At 60.2% G+C, this 18,249-nt stretch overlaps 1 protein-coding gene across 1 annotated transcript; it reads left to right on the plus strand.

Annotated features, from left to right (window-relative positions):
- The first annotated feature begins 2,779 nt into the window (after positions 1-2,779).
- Positions 2,780-18,035, plus strand: RNPEP (arginyl aminopeptidase). Its single transcript, XM_057727268.1, has 11 exons — positions 2,780-3,248; positions 7,128-7,268; positions 7,548-7,696; positions 11,518-11,634; positions 12,097-12,332; positions 13,728-13,841; positions 14,525-14,637; positions 14,731-14,839; positions 15,579-15,803; positions 16,505-16,647; positions 17,514-18,035. Exons 1-11 carry the CDS (start codon positions 2,811-2,813, stop codon positions 17,670-17,672), a joined length of 1,944 nt encoding a protein of 647 aa, XP_057583251.1. The 5' UTR covers positions 2,780-2,810; the 3' UTR covers positions 17,673-18,035.
- The last annotated feature ends 214 nt before the right edge of the window (positions 18,036-18,249 follow it).

Genomic DNA, 18,249 nt, shown 5'->3' on the forward strand with positions numbered 1-18,249 from the left:
ATCGAACCTGTGTCCCTGGCACTGGCAGATGGATTCTTCACCACTGAGCCACCAGGGAAGTCCCAGTCTCCTTGCAATACACTTTGTCCATCTGTCAACAAGCTTTTGTATTCCCTCATTAAGAAACGTTTTAGGCTGAGCTGCGAGCAAGATCAGGACTATACGGAAGAGGATTTAACAGCTCAAAACGAAGTTTTTGCAGAGTGTCGACAGTGTGGGCAGAAGTGTGCAGACGTGCATTGTCATGCAAGGTCACAGTGCCCTTGGAGAGCAGTCCTCTGCATTTAATCCGAAGTTGAGGCTTCAGCTCTTCAATAAGCATCGCACTGTAATGAGCACTGTTGATCGTTGAACATTTTCCTGATAATGTTCCAATACTGGCCCTTGAGAATCCCAGAAAACCGTAAGCATCAGTTTTCCAACTGATGGCTGAGTTTTGAACTTTTCCTTGGCCGGCGATTGAGGATGTTTCCCTTCCACACTCTGCTGTTTACTCTCAGGCTCGTAGTGATGAATCCATGTCTCGTCACCAGTAATGATTCTCTTTAAGAAACTTCCACCTTCCTTAGAGTATGGGTCCAAATTTTGTTTGCAGATATCCAAACGCTTCTGTTTATGCTCTTCCGTGAGTTGTTTTGGTACCCATCTCTCACAGGCATTTTGAAACCTAAGTCTGTCGTGGATTACTTCGTTTTGAGGTGTTAAAGCATCCTCCCTATAGTCCTGATCTTGCTCCATCAAACTTTCACCTGTTTGGTCCCCTGAAAGCAGCCCTATGAGGATGAAGATTCACTTCTGATGAAGAAGTGAAAACAGTGGTGCATTCGTGGCTCGCAGCTCAGCCTAAAACATTTTTTAACGGGGGAATATGAAAGCTTGTTGACAGATGGATAAAGTGTATTGAAAAGCAAGGAGATTATGTTGAAAAATGATGTATTTGTCTTTTCTAACAGTTCATTAAAATGAATCCTACAGCCAGAGTACGGATAATTTTTGACTCACTGTCATAGTTTCGTTGGGTATATAATTCTAAGTTGACAGGTTTTTTTCTCAGTGTTTTGAAGATAATACCCTCTGGCTTCTCCTGTTGCTAATGAGAACAGTTGTCATGTTTGGTTTAGTTTCCAGTTGTCACTTTTTAAATAAGTAACCTGTCTTTTTTCCTTGGCTATTCTTAAGACCTTCTTTATGTCTTGGTTTTCTTCAATTTAACTGAAACATCACGATGTAGATGTATTTTTACATTTTTGCTTGCAATTTGTTGTAACTTTTAAATCCTTGGAATCATGCTTTCATCCATTCTAGAAGATTTTCAGCCATTATTTTGAAATGTCCAAGATATGTTGCATTCTAAGCATTCAAAAGTGAGGGAAGGAGAGAAGGAAGGATGGAAAGAGGGAAGGAAGGAGTGAGACGGCTCATATTCCCAGGCAGAAGTTAACGCTGAAGAGGTGGACAGCATAGCTCCACGGACGTTGGACTCTGCAGCCAAGGATAAAAGGCCCTCTTCCTCTAGCAACACGTACCTGGAAAGATCAGGCCCGGTATCTCCTATAGCTTCCTGTTCTTGCCAGATCACAGCACAGCACGTGGCGTTGTCGTGACCTTCCTTGTCTCTAGGTTAAATGGTGAGCTGGGCTGTGAGCACCCGCAGGACAGGGGCGGTGCCAGGCTTGCTTCCGCTGTACCGGCACCCAGGCCAGTGGCTGGCATATGCAATGCCCAGCAAAACTGCATTGCATGAGGGAATGAATAATTTGAAGGTAGATGTATTGAGGGACACCTGAGTACCAAGTACTGTGCTCAATGCCACAGAAAAGTGGTTTTCCAAAGGTTTTGGATTTCACGAGCCGGTAAGTTGGAATGAAGGAAGGGAGGGAGGGAGGAAGAAAGGAAACCAACATTGACCTTATGGCATTTAAAAAAATCTGCTATAAGCATTTCATGAAATAAAATGTATTTTAACACAGTAAAACTAGGAAGCACATACTAGGATACTGTTTCCTTTTATGAAAAACTTCTTACATTGTCTCTTTGAAAATTTTATTTCCTAGCTGATGGGTAAACATCTCACCGTCGAGCGGCTCCTAGTCACAGAAGGGCTACTGCAACCACGGGTACAGGAGAGAAACACAGCAGGAAGTGGCACACCGGCTCAAAGGGCTGTCCCGTCGGGAGGGGACAAGCGGCGCAGCTGACGCCCAGCCGTAGATAGAGCTGCTGTGCTTGTCCGCATCCCTGGGCGGAAGGACGCGGCACCCCTGCGCCCGGAGTCCCGGGACGGCCCCCGTCGGTGTGCAGTCCCGTGCTGTTTCCCATTGAGTTCTCACCGTTAGCTCGAGAGATGCTGTCATTCCTACTGTGTTACAGGTGCGCAGAGAGGCTCGGAAAGGGTCCCCTCTCGGGGGAGGTCTGCCCAAGATGACACGGCCCTAATAATTGGGCGAGCATAGAGCTTGCGATCTGCAGTCCGGACCCCTGCAGTCCGGGCTCAGTGCGGCCTGCCTGGAGGAGTAGGCCACGGGAAACCCCGGTAGAGAAGGGACTGGGGAGCATCCCATCGGGATGGAGTCGGGCCGAGTCGCCTGGAACTGCCCCCTCGCACTTCTGTGCGAGGCCCGGCGGTGCGGGCGCAGAGCTGGGAGGGGCGGGCGCGAGGAAGGGGGCGTGGCCCGGCCGGGCCCCGGGAGCGGTCCGCGCGGCGGGGCGGGGCCGGCCCCGGGGCCTCAGCGAGCGGCGGGGCGCGGCCAGCGCTGCCGGGCGGGGCCTGCCGGGAGCGCGGCGCGGGCGGCGGGCGGCGGGCCGGGGCCATGGCGGGCGGCGCGCGGGGGCTGCACGCGGCGCAGGCCGAGGACGTGGCTTCGGCCTCCAGCTTCCGCGCCTTCGAGCTGCGGCACCTGCACCTGGACCTGAAGGCCGAGTTCGGGCCTCCGGGGCCGGGCCCGGGCAGCCGCGGGCTGAGCGGCTCGGCGCTGCTGGACTTGCGCTGCCTGGACCCCGGCGGCGCCGCGGAGCTGCGGCTGGACTCGCACCCGTGCCTGCAGGTGACGGCGGCGACGCTGCGGCGGGCGCGGCCGGGCGCGGGGCAGCCGGAGCCGGAGCCGGAGCCGGAGCCGGAGCGGGTGCCGGTGTGCGTGCGGCCCTTCTCGCACTACGGCCAGGCCCTGTGCGTGCGCCTCCCGCAGCCCTGCGCCGCCGGCCAGTGCCTGCAGGTGCGGCTCACCTACCGCGTCGGCGAGGGACCCGGGGTGAGTGCGCCCCCCCACCCCCGCCCCGCAGAGGCGACCCCTCGGCCCCTCCCGCCGCGCCCCCCCCGTGCCTCCGCCCCTCCTCGTCCAGATGCCCCCCCCCCCCCCCCCCCGCCACGGCATCGCTGTCTCCAGTCCAAGGAGGCCACCGCACCCTCCAGGCCGGACAGCAGAAGGTTCACGAACGCAACTTGGGGTTGCCACCGCGCTCGGCCTAGGCTGGGCCCTGGTGATGAGCTGCTCCGTGCTGCTCTCGGGCGGCCGGTACCGGCTCCTCACCCCGCTGCTGACTCAGCCCTTTGACTCAGCCCTTTGTTCCGGGTGCCCTCCTGGCGCCCCGGGCTGAGCCGCGTCGAAACGGGGCCGTTAGTATCGTTTCCTCCTGTGACGTCCCGGGTTTGTTGGACGAGAGGACTTGAGTGGAAGTGAGACCCTGAAGTCGGGTGCGCCAGGCTCTGGAGTAACTTGGCTTTCTCACTGTTGGTTGACTCACATCTTAACCGGGGTGGGGGGAGGCAGCGAGTGTTGGAGATCAGGAAGGGGAAGGCCGTGTGCTCACATCTGTGAGAGTTCAGGCGTGCCTGCCGGGCCTTTCTTGGACGGGGTGGGCGGCACATCTCACAGCTGCCTGCCCGGCACAGAAGCAAGCTTGCTTCTTTGGTTGCACTTCCGCCTCTGCTGTTGGAACTGGCTCAGAGGGCTGTTCTGTTTCTATCTTTCACCATTCCAGAAGTAAGCAAGCCTCATGGTAGAGCTTGTTTAAAAAATTAAAGTCCAAAGCAATGTAGACTGACCTCTAAGGCAAAGGAAAAATCCAGGGACCTCTAGGGATAACACGCCACCTGGAAACGTGTTTAGTTGCTCTGTTATATATTGGTTCCTGGTTTGGGGCAGAAATTAAATAGGATAACTGGAAAAATTAGGCCCTCCTGGATGTGCCTACCAAAAGTGGCCCCCCAAATTAAATATTGGAACTAAATAGCTTCCATTTAAGGTGTGGTGGCAGAGACCCATGCTTGACGAAGGACTGTCCTTTGCCCCGTGAAGGCCTCCACTGGTGGCACTGTGCCTGTGCCTTCCTCTCGCTGCCACCGTCCCAGGGAGGGCGCCCACCTTGGTCCCCGAGGGTCGCAGCCTCTCCCTGACTTGGACTCTGTAGTGTGTGTCCTGCCAGCCTCCTTCAACAAAACCAAAAACCAAAGAGAACTCAAGCAAAGAGATGAGAAGGACTTGTGGTTTAGGGCTGATAGTCAGTGTTTACGGAGCTGAGCCTGACAGCAGTTACGTGAGCTGTCTTTATGTGTCCTAAAATGGTGCCTGGTACCCCTTAATGCCAACTCATTTCAGTCGTTTTCACTCATACGATGTACAAAGCCATCTAGAGGACGTCCCGGGTGGTCCAGTGGCTAAGACGCAGCGCTTCCAATGCGGGGGGCCCGGGTTCCATCCCTGGTCAGGGAACTAGGATCCCACATGCATGGCACAAGTAAAGATCCCGCGTGCCGCAACTAAGACCTGGCACAACCTAAAGAAAGAAAGAAGAAAGCAAGCTGTCTAGATTACCAGGAGAACTGAGCAGATAACACAGTCTCCATAAACCCCTTCCACACACACTGTGTACCCTTTACTAGTGTTACAAGGAGGATACACTTGTTACCATTAATGAGCCGGTGTTGATACCTTATTATAAACTGGAGTCCATAGCTTTTCCAGATTTCCTTAGGTAGTTTGTTTTTTTTTAATAATAACTGATATTTACTGGGCAACTTTTATGTACAAGGTGTTATTAGTGTTTTTTAAAATTTTTACTTTGTATTGGAGTATAGTTTATTTATAATGTTATATTAGTTTCAGGTGTGCAGCAACTGTAATTAATTAATTAGTTAATTTTATTTTTTTGGCGGTGCTCTGTGGCATGCAGGATCCTAGTTCCCTGACCAGGGATGGAACCTGCGCCCCCCGCAGTGGAAGTGCAGAGTTCTAACCACTAGACCACCAAGGAATTCTGCAACCTTAGTTTTTAATGTGTCTTTTTCTGCTCCAGGGTCCCACCCAGAAATCCACAGCATGTGCTGCTGTCACGTCTCCCGTGGCTGCTCTTGGCTGTGACAGTTTCTCAGATGTCCCTGTTTTGGTGACCTTGACAGCTTGGAGGAGCGCGACACCCCTCTGCTGGAGCTTGTCTGTTGTTTTTCTCGTGATTAGACGTATGGGGCTTTGTTGTGTTTCTTAGACTTTATTTTTTTTAAAGAAGTTGAGAACACTGATTTCTGGCTGACTTATCTTCCTTTTTTTAATTAATTATTTATTTTATTTATTGGCTGTGTTGGGTCTTCATTGCTGCACACGGGTTTTCTCTAGTTGATGCGAGCGGGGGCTACTCTTCATTGCGGTGTGTGGGCTCCTTATTGTAGTGGTTTCTTTTGTTGCGGAGCACGGGCTCTAGGCGCGTGGGTTTCAATAGTTGCGGCACATGGGCTCAACAGTTGTGGCTCACAGGCTCTAGAGCACAGGCTCAATAGTTGTGGCGCACGGGCTTCGTTGCTCCACGGCATGTGAGGTCTTTCCGGGGCAGGGCTCGAACCCGTGTCCCCGGCATTGGCAGGCAGATTCTTAACCACTGCGCCACCAGGGAAGTCCTTTTAGACTGTTTTTTAGAGCAGTTTCCGTTTCCCAGCAAAACTGAGCCGAGATAAGCGAAGTTCACAGAGATAAGGTGTCATTTGTGCACCGCGGTATGGAGGGCAGCCGCATGGGCAGGATTGGTGGCTGCTGTGCTGGCCTCCAGCCGCGGGGCGGAAGCGCAGCGCACGGCCTTCCGCACCGGGCGCTCCCGTCTCCCCCGTGTCCCCCGCTTCCGTCTGTACTGGACTCTGGAAGCAGGCTCGTGACAGTTTTCACACTCACACACTCACACACACATATCCGCTCTCACACATACACTCTCTCACTCACGCTCACACGCTCACACACTCACACACTGCCACACACTTTCTCACACTCTCACTCACACACACACACACATTCAAGCAAAGAAACCCCAGCATCCCAGCGTGTCTCCCTTGTGCTTCTTACAAATTGGTCTCCAGTGCCTCTGTGGTCAAAGCCCTTCATCACAGCTGGCGGGCACGCGCCCACCTCTGCCAGGAGCCACGTGCCCCGTGCCGCCCTCATGCTGCCGTCCACATCCTGGAGAGAGTCTCCTCCCTTCCTTCCAGCGCTCTAAATCCTGCCCACTTTTGAAGGTCCAGCCAGGGAGTTTTGCTTCCCCTATGAAACCCTCCTGGAGTCACCTGACCATATTCTAACCTCCCCCGGGCGTGTGGTGCTGACACGTCCTCCTCACCCCCACGGTGGCATCTGTGTTAGAAGCGGACAGGATTTGGGTTTGTAAAAATCGTTCAGATGTGCCCTTGATTAAGGGCCGACAGAAGACAAGAATCACAGCCAATGCCTATAAAGTAAAACACGTTTATCCTGAAAGAGTTGATGTGAGGGATAGAGAACATGCATTAATCAGACTCCCTGCTGTTAGCTTCTGCTTTTCTGTGTCTTTTGTCGCAAGTTCAAGAGCAGCTTCTTCAGTATTTGTGTGCTGATGAGAAGTTACTGCCGTGAGGGGGACACAGGAGGGAGACAGGACCAGGGGGTCGGAGGCCAGCTCAGGAATTCTCGAGACGGCCCATGGGACGCGCTGAGGGGTGAGCCCTTGGTGGCGTCTACCTTGGGAAGCGGACGTCAGACCTCGGCCTGGACGCCAGGGGGATTGGATAACGGGGCAGCGAGCGTCCCAGCCTGAGCCGGCCTGGCTGGCGGAGGCCCGGGCCGCGCTGGGCTCCTGCAGGGTGTCAGTCCCGAAAGGTTTTCGCCTCCTCCTAGGTTTGCTGGTTAGCTGCGGAGCAGACGGCAGGAAAGAGGAAGCCCTTCATGTACACGCAGGGTCAGGCTGTCCTGAACAGGGCCTTCTTCCCTTGCTTCGACACCCCTGCGGTGAAGAGCACGTACTCCGCTCTTGTTGAGGTGAGCGGCTGAGGGCCAGTGTGCCTGCCCTTGGGACTGGAAAGATACCTGCTGTCAGGTCACCTTTCAGGTGGCAGGTTGTCACACCCTCCACCTGGGGAGATTGTGTCTGTGCTAGATCCCGTCAGTCTGGCGCGGGTTCAGTTCCTCAGCGCCTCTGCGCTTCCCAAGGCGGGTGCCAGGTGGCCGTCTGCACGCGGGTGGCGGGTCCCGCCGCCCTCCCAGCGGATGCAGAGCAGGCTGTCCACATGGGGTCTGCTGAGCTCTCTCTGTTGTCAGGTCCCCGACGGCTTCACAGCCGTGATGAGCGCTGACACCTGGGAGGAGAGAGGCCCAAACCAGTTCTTCTTCCGTATGGGCCGGCCCATCCCCTCCTATCTGATAGCGTTGGCCATTGGAGATCTGGTTTCGGCTGAAGTTGGACCCAGGTAGGTGACCAAGACCCCACAGGCAAGACTGAACCAACCTCTGAGCAAGGAGGCCTCTGACCAGCGGGCAGACCTGTTGGGGTGGTTCTTGGGGCCCGTCGGAGCCTCCCGAGTCCGGGGCCTTTCTGCGGCACAGGGCGCAGCCTGAGTGGCCGGAGGACGTGCCCTTCCTCCCCACTCCCTCCTGTCCCCCTTCTTCCTCTGCGCTGAGACCGTCAGTCTTGCAGTGATGGCCGCCCTGGGCCACCTTGCAGAGGGAGATCGGAGCTCAGGCTGCAGTTTTAGAAGATGACCTTTCTTAGCATCTTTAAGGTCTAAATCACCTTCTCACTACCTGTATTCGCTTTTTATCTTTGTACCAAATCTCCCCGTTTTCTCTGGCACTTAATTCCTGGAAATATACAGCCTTGATCGCGCCGCCTCCCTCTGGAGAGGCCCGGGAAGCTGCTTTTCTGCCTGCTCGGGACACAGAGGCCTGGACCTGAGGTGTGGTAGAGGGGCCTCTGAGAAGTGGAGATAAATAAGGATTTTGTAAGGTTTCCTGAAAAAGAAACTTGACCAGGAGCACAGGTTTTTCCTGGCTGTCATCTTACCCACCAGCGTGGCTTCATCCTGAAGTGAGAGGGTCGGTTTGGACGTGAAGCCGCGGCTCTTCGTGGCGCCGTTGCGGTCCTTCCCTCTGCCAGGCCCTCGGCTCCTGGCGGGGCTGGATTGGCAGCAGGCCTCGGGCGTCGCGACCGGGCTCAGCAGCGGCCCCGGGACCGTGAGCCCCCGTTCCTGGGGTCAGAGGGAGCGATGGGTGGGGCCCTGTTGGCAGCTGCTTCCAGCCACGCGCTCAGGACAGCGCCAGCCCCTGAGAGACAAGGGATCCATTCCTGGTGGACGGGGCAGTAGGTGACCAGAGGCATGTCAGCTCGCAGCTGCAGGAGGGTGGACAAGGAGAGGAACGTCTTTTAGGGCGTTCACTCTTGCTGAGGTTGTTAGTAAAAGTACGAGCGCCTAAGGGGCAACGGGAAGGCAGTCTATCCTCAGTACACCGCATCTCGGGGGTGTTTGGAACCCTCTGGACTGGAGTGATGACGTGGTACTTAATCCAGGCGACGGAACCCGTTTTACTGGTGCTGAAGACTTAGTCCTCCCCCCGTCAGGCGGACAGTCCTTCCTCCTGGGTCACGCGGGAGGGTCTTAGTGGAGTCTGTCGAGCGGGAAGGTCTCCCGTCCGATGCCCGTTACCCCCGGGGGGCGTCCCTGGGCAGGAGAGACTGGTGGACACCCCCGGGGGCCCTTTACATGTGGTCCCTTCTGAGCCTTACAGGCGACGCCGAGGGACGTGTTTCCGTGCGCAGTTTGCAGGTGGGCGAACTGCAGCTCTGGTGGAGAGCCCGTGCAGCCGCGCGGGTGGCAGACCTGGAGCTCAGGGGCGGGGGTTTCTGTGGCAGATCCCGCGCTTTTCTGCCCTGGGATCCTGGCGATGAGGTTCCGGCTCGACCGATTTCTTTTGAGAGAAACCTGTGCGCCACCGGAAACGTCTTGGGCGTCCGCTGTCCCGCCCGCCCGAGCCTTCTCGCCGTGGTCGGCTGAGGACGGGCTGCCGGTCTCCGCTGGCTGCGGCGCCCAGGCTGGCGGGGAGCAGCTCGGGGCGGCTCCGGGGACGGCGACTCTGCCGGGGTCTTATCCTCCGTCTGAGGCCCTTTCCCTCCGTGTGGGTGTCTCCTGGGCTGAGGGGGGCCTGGGGGCTTCTCGGCCTCCTCCCTTCTGCCCCCGCCCCCTCGGCCCCCACTGTCGCTCGCGGCCGCACCCTGCATCCCAGGCCCGGACGCGGGCACCCCTGTGAACGGGGCGGGGTCAGGAACGTCCAGTGGCCTGGCCGCCTTCATCCCCCGACCTACCGCTGTCCTTCGCCCTCTGGGGGCCTTGCTCCGCCACGTCCCGCTACGCCTGCTCCTCGCCCTTTGGGCCACACGTGCCCTCCTGGGTCTCCTTTCCTTAGGGTTACGGGTCATCTCTTGCCCGCACCTCAGGCCCCCAGCTTGTCCTGCTGCCGCCCGTCCAACCTGGGCTCACGATATCCCGTCTCCACTCTGCATCGGGTGTTTGAGAGACGGAGAAAACAGTGAAGCTGTGTACCTTTCTGGTTTCTCGATGGAAAGCTGGAGCGAGAGAGAGGGCGATGCAGCCGTTGGGGAGGTTTCCGTGCCCTTGGCCGCCCTTCACTCACTTTTCCATCTCGTGCCCCTTAAACCACGCCTTTACCGTCTCTCCAGTTTCCCTTGGAGGGAGCTGGCCCCCCCTGCCCCAAGCCCAGAGTCTGGCTCTGCTTTGTTGAGATGTCTGGTCTGCCGGGTACGACAGTGTCCTGCACGTCCAAGGTCTGTCTGTCTGGACCGCCATGACGGGTCCTTTCTTTGTTAAAGCCCGTGTCTTCACCCGACCTGTTGACGTCCCCCCCGCCCGCCCCGTCCTCTGGGCTTCGCCTCGTGGTTTACTCCTCCCGTCAAATCTGCCGCCCCCGCCCCCAGCTGGCCAACGGGCTCTTTCCTGTCCACTCTGGAGTCCAGTCCGCTAAACGCGCAGACCCTCCTGGGGTGAGAGCCGCTGCGCAGCGTGGGTGGCGCGGGGACTTGAGGACGCGCCCTCGGCCTCCGCTTCCTGGCCGCAGGCCCTCCTGGCTGGTCCTCCTGGGCTCCTCGTGGGTCTGTCCTCCCTGGGCGTGGGTGCCCCCCGTTCGGTCCTCGCCCCTGGCTGTGCCTGGGGAAGCTCACGCCCTTTCGTGCAGAGCGTGTCTCCTGTGTGCGCGACTGCGGGGGCCGCCCCCCAGACTCAGCCTGATGGTGTCGCCCCGAGCTCTGCAGGGGCAGCTGTGTCACACGGCATCTCCGTGCCCCGAGCTCGGCCCCTCTCCCCGCCACCCCCGTCTGCCCGTGGACGCTGGTCGCCGCGGGCCCCCGTGGTTCCCCGTCGGCACGCGCGGCCTCCTCCCTGCGGCGAGGCGCCTGCATTTGCTGCTGGGACCCCCGACACGGGTCGCCCTGCTGCCCCTCCTGCTGGAGCAGCCCCGGAGGGCTGCCAAACGGAAGCTTCCTTCGCCCTGGCCTTGCACCCCCCCGCCCGGCCGTCTGTCCCTCGACGCGGGACGTCTGTGCGGGGAGCGGTCTGTGGTGCGTCCGGGGGCCTCGGCGCCGGCGCGGCTGGGGTCACTCACGCCTGAACCGACACCGGCCTCGGCCCCTCCCGACCCTCTCAGCCTTGCCTTTCCTTCGGACTGAATTGTCTTGATCCCCTCACCCCACCCGTGTTTCCTCCTCTTTTTACCGTGAAAAGTTCATAACGGAAAGTTCCTGCAGGAAGGAAGGAGTGACGCGTTGAACGCCTGTCTGCCCGTCATTGCTGTCCTAGTTTTGATTTTGTGTGGATTTGTGTTTGTTTTTGACCATTTAAAAGCAAGGGGATCAGCCTGCCCCCAAGGGGTGGAGACACTGCCCCTCGGACCGCAGCACCATCGTTGCTTCTAAGGCAGCTTCCACTTCTCTGTTAACGGGAGTTGTTTCTCTCTGAAGCGTCCTTCAATTCCAAAGATTCCATTGTGAGAATCCTTCCTGATCTCTCCTGAGAGTAAACCAGCATTTCCCTCACGAGCTGCTGTATGAAGGGCTTTCACATCCATCTCCTCTCTTCGCCGTGAGCCTTACAGACGGGGACTGAGGCTGGGCGGGGGGAGGGCCCCAGGAGGGCCCACCCCACCCAGGCGGTGCAGGTGCTTTCAGGACCGGTCGGGCATGGCCTCTCCACGCAGCATGCCTGCTCTGTGCCCTTGTCTCCAGGAGCCGGGTGTGGGCCGAGCCCTGCCTCATCGCGGCTGCCAAGCAGGAGTACGACGGGGTCATAGAGGAGTTTCTGGCAACAGGAGAGAAGCTTTTCGGACCCTACGTGTGGGGCAGGTGTGGTATCACGTGGACGCTCACGTCTCTGTTGTTAAATTGAGCTGGTTCCCCGATCCCGAGGGGGGATAGGCCGGGCGTCGTCCGCTGTGGCCCAGGAGGGCCCTGGGAGGGCGGGTGTCGCCGTGGTGGAGGCGGGCCCGCGGCTGCTGGGGTGGAGACGGGGACGCGCTGTCGGGACGTGGCTGACGTGCCGTTCCTGTTGCCGGAAGCAGCCCCGCGCCCGTTCTCTGTCACCTTCAGACTTGAGGCCCCCTAGGTAAGAGGCTCCATGAGGTCTGTGTGACCCACGTGGGCCTCTGGGGAGCTGGGCGTGCTGGAGCCGACCTCGTGCCCACTGGGAAGGGCCCTGAGAGGGAGCCCAGCCAGCGGGGGGTGGGCAGGACCGCGGACCGGCTCGCCGGACCCCCACCGCCACCCCGGCCGGGCCCCCCCGTGACCACCAGCCTCTGCCTCCGGCAGGTATGACGTGCTCTTCATGCCCCCATCCTTCCCATTTGGAGGGATGGAGAACCCCTGCCTGACGTTCGTCACCCCCTGCCTGCTGGCCGGGGACCGCTCCTTGGCCGACGTCATCATTCACGAGATCGCCCACAGCTGGTTTGGGAACCTGGTCACCAACGCCAACTGGGGGGAGTTCTGGCTCAACGAAGGCTTCACCATGTACGCCCAGAGGAGGATCTCCACCATCCTGTTCGGTGAGCTGCCCCCGAAGACCCGCCTCCCCGGTCCCGGGCCCGAGGGGCTCCCTCCGAGGCCTCGGGATCCAGGTGGGTGTGTGGGGGGGGGGTAGTGCAGGGGCCCCCGTGACGGAGCCCGACGTGAGACAGAGTTGTGTTTACGTAACTGTTCCTGCCTCGCTGCACGTCCCACGTCCGCAGGGGCTGGGGGCGGAACAGGACACGTGGCCGGGATGAAGGCGCGGCGGAGGGGCCTCCTGCGGGGGCTGCGGCCGGCTCTGTGCCCTGCCCGCCCTAAGCCGGCATCCCCGTCCCCTGCGGTCGCCCAGATCCCAGGTCACTGTATGGGTGGGTCGTCACGCACGCACCCTCACCTGTGCTGGGCGCCTGCTCTGTGCCGGGTACACCCCGCTCCGCCCCCACAGCGGCACGCGGGGTACTGTTACTCCCGTTTGGAAAAACATTTGCCTTTTCATACTTTTCATTTACTATAACATGACCATCTTTGTTTTCTAAATTTTCTATTTTTTGGCCACGCCGTGCGGCATGTGGGGCGGCGCGTGGGGTCTTCGTTCCCCGACCAGGGATGGAGCCCGAGCCCCTGGCACTGAAAGCATGGAGTCTTAACCCCGGGCCACCAGGGAAGTCCCTCAATTTTGCAATAAAATATTACTCTGACAAACATCTTTACACAGGTTTACGTGTATCTCAGATAATTTCAATCAAGTTAAATTCCTAGAAACGTTCTTTCAGGACCTGAACATTTCAAAGACTTTTTTTTTTTAAAGCACATATTGTCTCCTGCTTCCCAGAAAGTTTGTACAAGTTTATACTTTCATCCGGAGTGTGTAGAGCAAGAGTGTCTCATCCGCTAGGCATCCTGCACGCAGCTCTGTGTGTCCCGTGCGGATGAGGACGCTGAGGCTGGGGCGGGGGTGCAGGTGGGTTTACTGGCCCAGCGCAGGGCATCTCGCGAGTGGCAGCGGCGGCGGGGGCACTCCCGGGCCCTCCCCCACACCGTCCCCTCCGTCGTTTTAAATTTTTTTTTTCTCCCGTGGCACGTGGGATCTTAGTTCTCCGACCAGGGATTGAACCCGTGCCCTCGGCGGGGCAACGAGAGATCGGAGTCCTGACCCCTGGACCTCCAGGGAACTCCCTCCCTCAGTCGTTTCTGGAGCCAGAAGGAGACTGAGATGCTAAAAAATCTTGGGTGACAGTTTCTCTTGTCTGACAGAACAGTCAGATGAAAAGATTCTGTTTTCGTGGGAGATCAAATGACCATCTCTACACTTAACAGCACGTGGCAGGGGAGGCCGAGGGGCCAGCTGTCCGTGGCCCCCCGCCCTGGGCCCCCAGGCCTCGGGGCGGCCGGGAGACACAGGAGGGGGGGCCAGCCGCTTTCCTGTTCCGCAGGGCCTGCCTACACCTGCTTGGAAGCCGCCACCGGGCGCGCCCTGCTGCAGCAGCACATGGCCGTCACGGGCGAGGAGCACCCTCTGAACAAGCTGCGCGTGCAGATCCAGCCAGGTCGGGGCTCCTCTGACCCCTGTGGGGCTGGACACACCAGGGTACCCCCCCCCGGGAGGGAGGAGCCCCCAGGGCGCGTGTCCTGAGCGACTCCGCGATGCTCTGCCTGTCCCGTCCCTGCGGTCCCTCTGCCGCCCCTTGTCCGGTCAGGTCAGCCCCATGGGGTTTGCAGAGTGAGGTCACCTTCCCTTCTGGAGGGCGTGGCCCGGCACCAGAGTGCTGGTGGCTGCTCCGAGGTTATGGATTTTTATCTCCTGACGTTTTTCTTTAGTTCTGTGTGCCTAAAACCTTTTTGTGCAATTGAAGCCCCTGACTCTGACCACGAACTTCCTGTAGATGGGCAGGTAGTTAACTTTACTCCAGAACGTTCCCAGAAACCCCACCTGGTTCTGGCAGGGCAGCCGCGTGGGGGTGACCTGTGGGGCCGGGAAGGCGCTGGGTCGGAGGACCGCCTCCGCGCCCCCCGCAGCCCCGGCCGAGCACGGCAGCCCCGGGCACGGCGGGCCCGGGCACGGGGAGATACCGGTCCCCCCGGAGCCTGCTTTCTTTGTCCCCCTCTTGGTTCCATCTTGAACTCCCTCGACAGAGGCCAGATCCAGAACATTCCTGGCCTTGCTGTCCCTGGGAAGTTGAATTCCGCTCTTTTCCGAGGCTGTTCTGTGAGTCCAGAGCTCTCCCTGCAGGTGTCGACCCAGACGACACGTACAACGAGACCCCCTACGAGAAAGGCTTCTGCTTTCTCTCCTACCTGGCCCACCTGGTGGGCGACCAGGGCCAGTTTGATGACTTCCTTAAGGTACCTCAGCTCCAGGGTGAGGGGAGATGGGCGGAGTCCCTGCTGCGGGGGCTCCGGGAGACCGACCGTGCCTCCCTCCCTCCCTCCTCACAGGCCTACGTAGATGAGTTTAAGTTTCAAAGCATCGTAACTGATGACTTTCTGGAATTCTTCTTGGAATATTTCCCTGAGCTGAAAAGAAAGAGGGTGGAGTCCATCCCAGGTGAGCAGAGGAACTGGCCCACCGCGTCTAGGAGGTCATGGAGGGCAGGGTCTGGTTCACCCCCGGTGGGACTCGGGTGTGCCCCCTGGGGGTGGCACCTCGGGGCAGACCCAGGGGCCCAGGCTCTGCCCCGCAGAAGGGCCTCACTCAGCCTCCTTTCCCCACTTTGCGTTGCTACTCCTCTCTGCCCCCTCCTTTCCCCGTCCCAACACACAGAGTCAGACCCTCGGCTCTGCCCCGTGGCCGCCACCCCGCGGGGCTCCCAGGGCAGGAACGGGGCCGCGGCCCCGCCTAGAGAGCACGTGGGAGGCCAGCTTCCTACGAGGGTGAGCGCAGCCCCGTCGCAGGCCAGGCAGCCCGCCAGACGCGTCCCCGTCCCGGGCACCGTGCGGCCAGCTCCCCTGCCAGCTAGTGAGGGGCGGGGCCGGGCAGGACCCAGGCAGCTGGACCCACAGCCCCCGTGGTTGCAGGATGTGGCCACGTCCGTGCACGTGGCGCTGACGGCAGATTTGCCGCACAGAACAGGCTCACGTGGAAGAGGGGCCGGCTCGCGAGACGGCGTCTAGGCACCACGCTGGCCGGGCCCCTGCGGAGCAGGTGGTCATGTGGGGCAGTGGTGCCGGTGTTGGGGGACGAGCTTGGGACCCACCGAGGCTTGCGGTCTCGGGAGCTGCCTGGGCCGGTGGACTGTGAAGCGGCCGGGATTTCTGATGGTATCTTCTCTCCTTCTGCCGACCAGGATTTGAGTTTGATCGCTGGCTGAACACCCCGGGCTGGCCCCCCTACCTCCCTGACCTCTCCCCCGGGGACTCCCTCATGAAGCCGGCAGAGGAGCTGGCCCAGCTGTGGGCGGCCGAGGAGCTGGACGTGGGGGCCGTGGATGCCGTGTCCACCTCTGCCTGGAAGACCTACCAGCTGGTGTACTTCCTGGATAAGATCCTCCAGAAATCCCCTCTCCCTCCCGGTGAGAAAAGGGGGTTGTTCCTTCCAGGTCGGAGGGAGACGCGTGATGCGGGCTGCAGGCGGCCGCGGGGCGTGGGAGGGAGGGCAGCAGGCGGACGAAGCCCGGGACCAGAGGCAGGTCGGCAGAGGGACGCAGGTGCCCGCGCGCGTGCTCTCGGAGTCCTCAGCGCGTGTGGGCCCTTCTCCGGGCTCCCCCGGCAGGGACACCGTCTGGTCCTTGTGGCTCTCTGTGACCCCAGGGACCGGGGGCAATCCGAGGCACAGACAGGCCGGGCCGCCGGGAGACGCGGGGCGGGAGGCTGGGGGGTGCGCCCGCGCGGCTGCGGCTCCCCCGCACGGAGGCTTCGTCGCTGCTCGGCCGGAAGTAACACCCCCGGGGCTGTCACTCAGAAAAACGGCCCGAGCCCGGCGACGGTCAGCAGATTGGTCGTCGGGGGGACCGTGGGGCAGGATACGTGAGGGGGCTGACCGCGGGAGGCCTGTATGGCGTCAGGGAAGGCTGGCGGGGGAGCCGCGGGAACCAGGGCGAGTGCGGCCCAGGGCGGGCCCGCCCGGGCCAGAAGGAGCAGGGTGAGCGGGTGCCGGGAAGCGGGGGAAGCGCCCCCGGCGCCCCTGCAGGGCCTCGGGCAGACGCGCGGTCTTGGTCTTCTCAGCTCAGGGCTCGGCTGGCACCGTCGCAAGTGACCTGTTTCTTTTCTCCAGGGAACGTGAGAAAACTTGGAGAGACGTACCCCAAGATCTCAAATGCCCAGAACGCGGAGCTACGGCTGCGTTGGGGCCAGATTGTCCTCAAGAATGACCACCAGGAGGATTTCTGGAAAGTGAAGGAATTCCTGCACAGCCAGGTGGGTGCCCCCACCTGCCTGCCCCGCCGGGCACACGGTGCAGGGCCTCGGCCCGCCCTCTCTGGGGCAGGGGTGGGGGCCTTGGCTGGGGCCTGGGAGCTTCTGCAGACCAGCAGGGAAGCCGGAGGGGAAAGAGCTGGTCAGCGCTGCCCCGATGCTGGCAGGGAGGCGGGGAGGCTCACGCGTCCGCAGGGCTGGTCTCGGGAGAGAGGCTGGAGGCCAGGAAAGCTGAGATTACAGGCTCCTGCTCCCGGGGGAGGCCTGTGACCGGGGAGGGCTCGGAGGCAGCTGGACCCAGGGCACCGGGCGGGAGGCTCTCGGCGTGAACCACTTCACGAGCTTCCAGAGCAGGTGGGAGCCGGGCTGCGGGCTGCGCCGCGGGCAGCCTCCCTCACCCGGTGGCAGGCACCTGCCGGCAGGTTCTCGAGCCCCTGAAGGCTTCCCAGCCTCTGGGTGCCGGCGTCCTGTGGTGTGGCTGCCACGCACGGATGTGGAGGTGCGGGTGTCCCCCTGCCTGGCTGCAGGGCGTCCTGCTCTAGATCTGGTTGCTGCAGCCTTGGCCGTGCCTGAGCACTCGGAGCTCTGGACGCTGGGCATCTGCCGTGCGCCAGTCCCCTGCTTGCTGTTCCTGGGTGTAGACCTCTCTGGGCTGTGGGGGGCAGGGTGAATACCGAGACCCAGCCGAGGGGATTTTTGGCCTCCAAGAAGATTCTGGAACATGAGCCCTCGTGTCTGGGAAGCTCCTTATTCCGGCACTGGCTCCCCGTCCCTTCTGGCGCCCGACCACGAGGCTGTCAGACGGCAAGGGGGGTTGCTGCAGACCACCCAGCAGGCTGACGGGCCTCGTGCACGCGCACCTCCTGCAGGGCAAGCAGAAGTACACCCTCCCGCTGTACCACGCCATGATGGGCGGCAGCGAGGCCGCCCGGACCCTCGCCAAGGAGACCTTTGCAGCCACGGCCTCCCAGCTCCACAGCAACGTGCTTCACCACGTCCAGCAGATCGTGGCGCCCTCGGGCAAGTAGAGGCTCCCGCCACGGCCTCTGCCTCTGCAGACGGCAGTTCCCATCAGCTTCCCAAGTTCACGTCCCCGCGGGGTAACCTGTTTTTTTCTGGGCTTGGTGAGGGGGCTCTGGGCTTCTGCTCCGACTGGACGGCTCTGGACCCGTCACGTGACCAGGAACCGCCACACTCCTGGGCTGGGGTGGGGGGGCGGGGCGGCAGGCTTCCCCCTCCAAACCTGGGTCTCAGCAAGAGCAGGAAGGATTTTCTTTTCTCTCTCTTTTTTGTTTTTTTGCTTCTTGTTTATTCTTGAAGTACTGTGCAAAGGGCTGATTTCTAGTGATTCTTTTTTCAGGTTTAATCATCATTTTAATAAATATTTTCAAGTGAAAAGTATTTTGGTGACTGTGAAATTCCTTCCCGCAGGGCCCCCTCTTCTTCTGAGCAGGTCAGTGGGAAGACCCAGAGCAGGGCGCTGCGTCCCTCTCCTCAGGGACCGCAGGCTGGGAGAGGCGGGGCTCGCGCCCGGGCGGCCGTGGACGTGGAGGGGTCGCCCTCTGCAGCGTCCCACTTGCCTCTTCCTGCAGCCTCGCCTGCCTC

Source organism: Hippopotamus amphibius, chromosome 3 (assembly GCF_030028045.1).
Source record: "Hippopotamus amphibius kiboko isolate mHipAmp2 chromosome 3, mHipAmp2.hap2, whole genome shotgun sequence".
NCBI lineage: Eukaryota > Metazoa > Chordata > Mammalia > Artiodactyla > Hippopotamidae > Hippopotamus > Hippopotamus amphibius.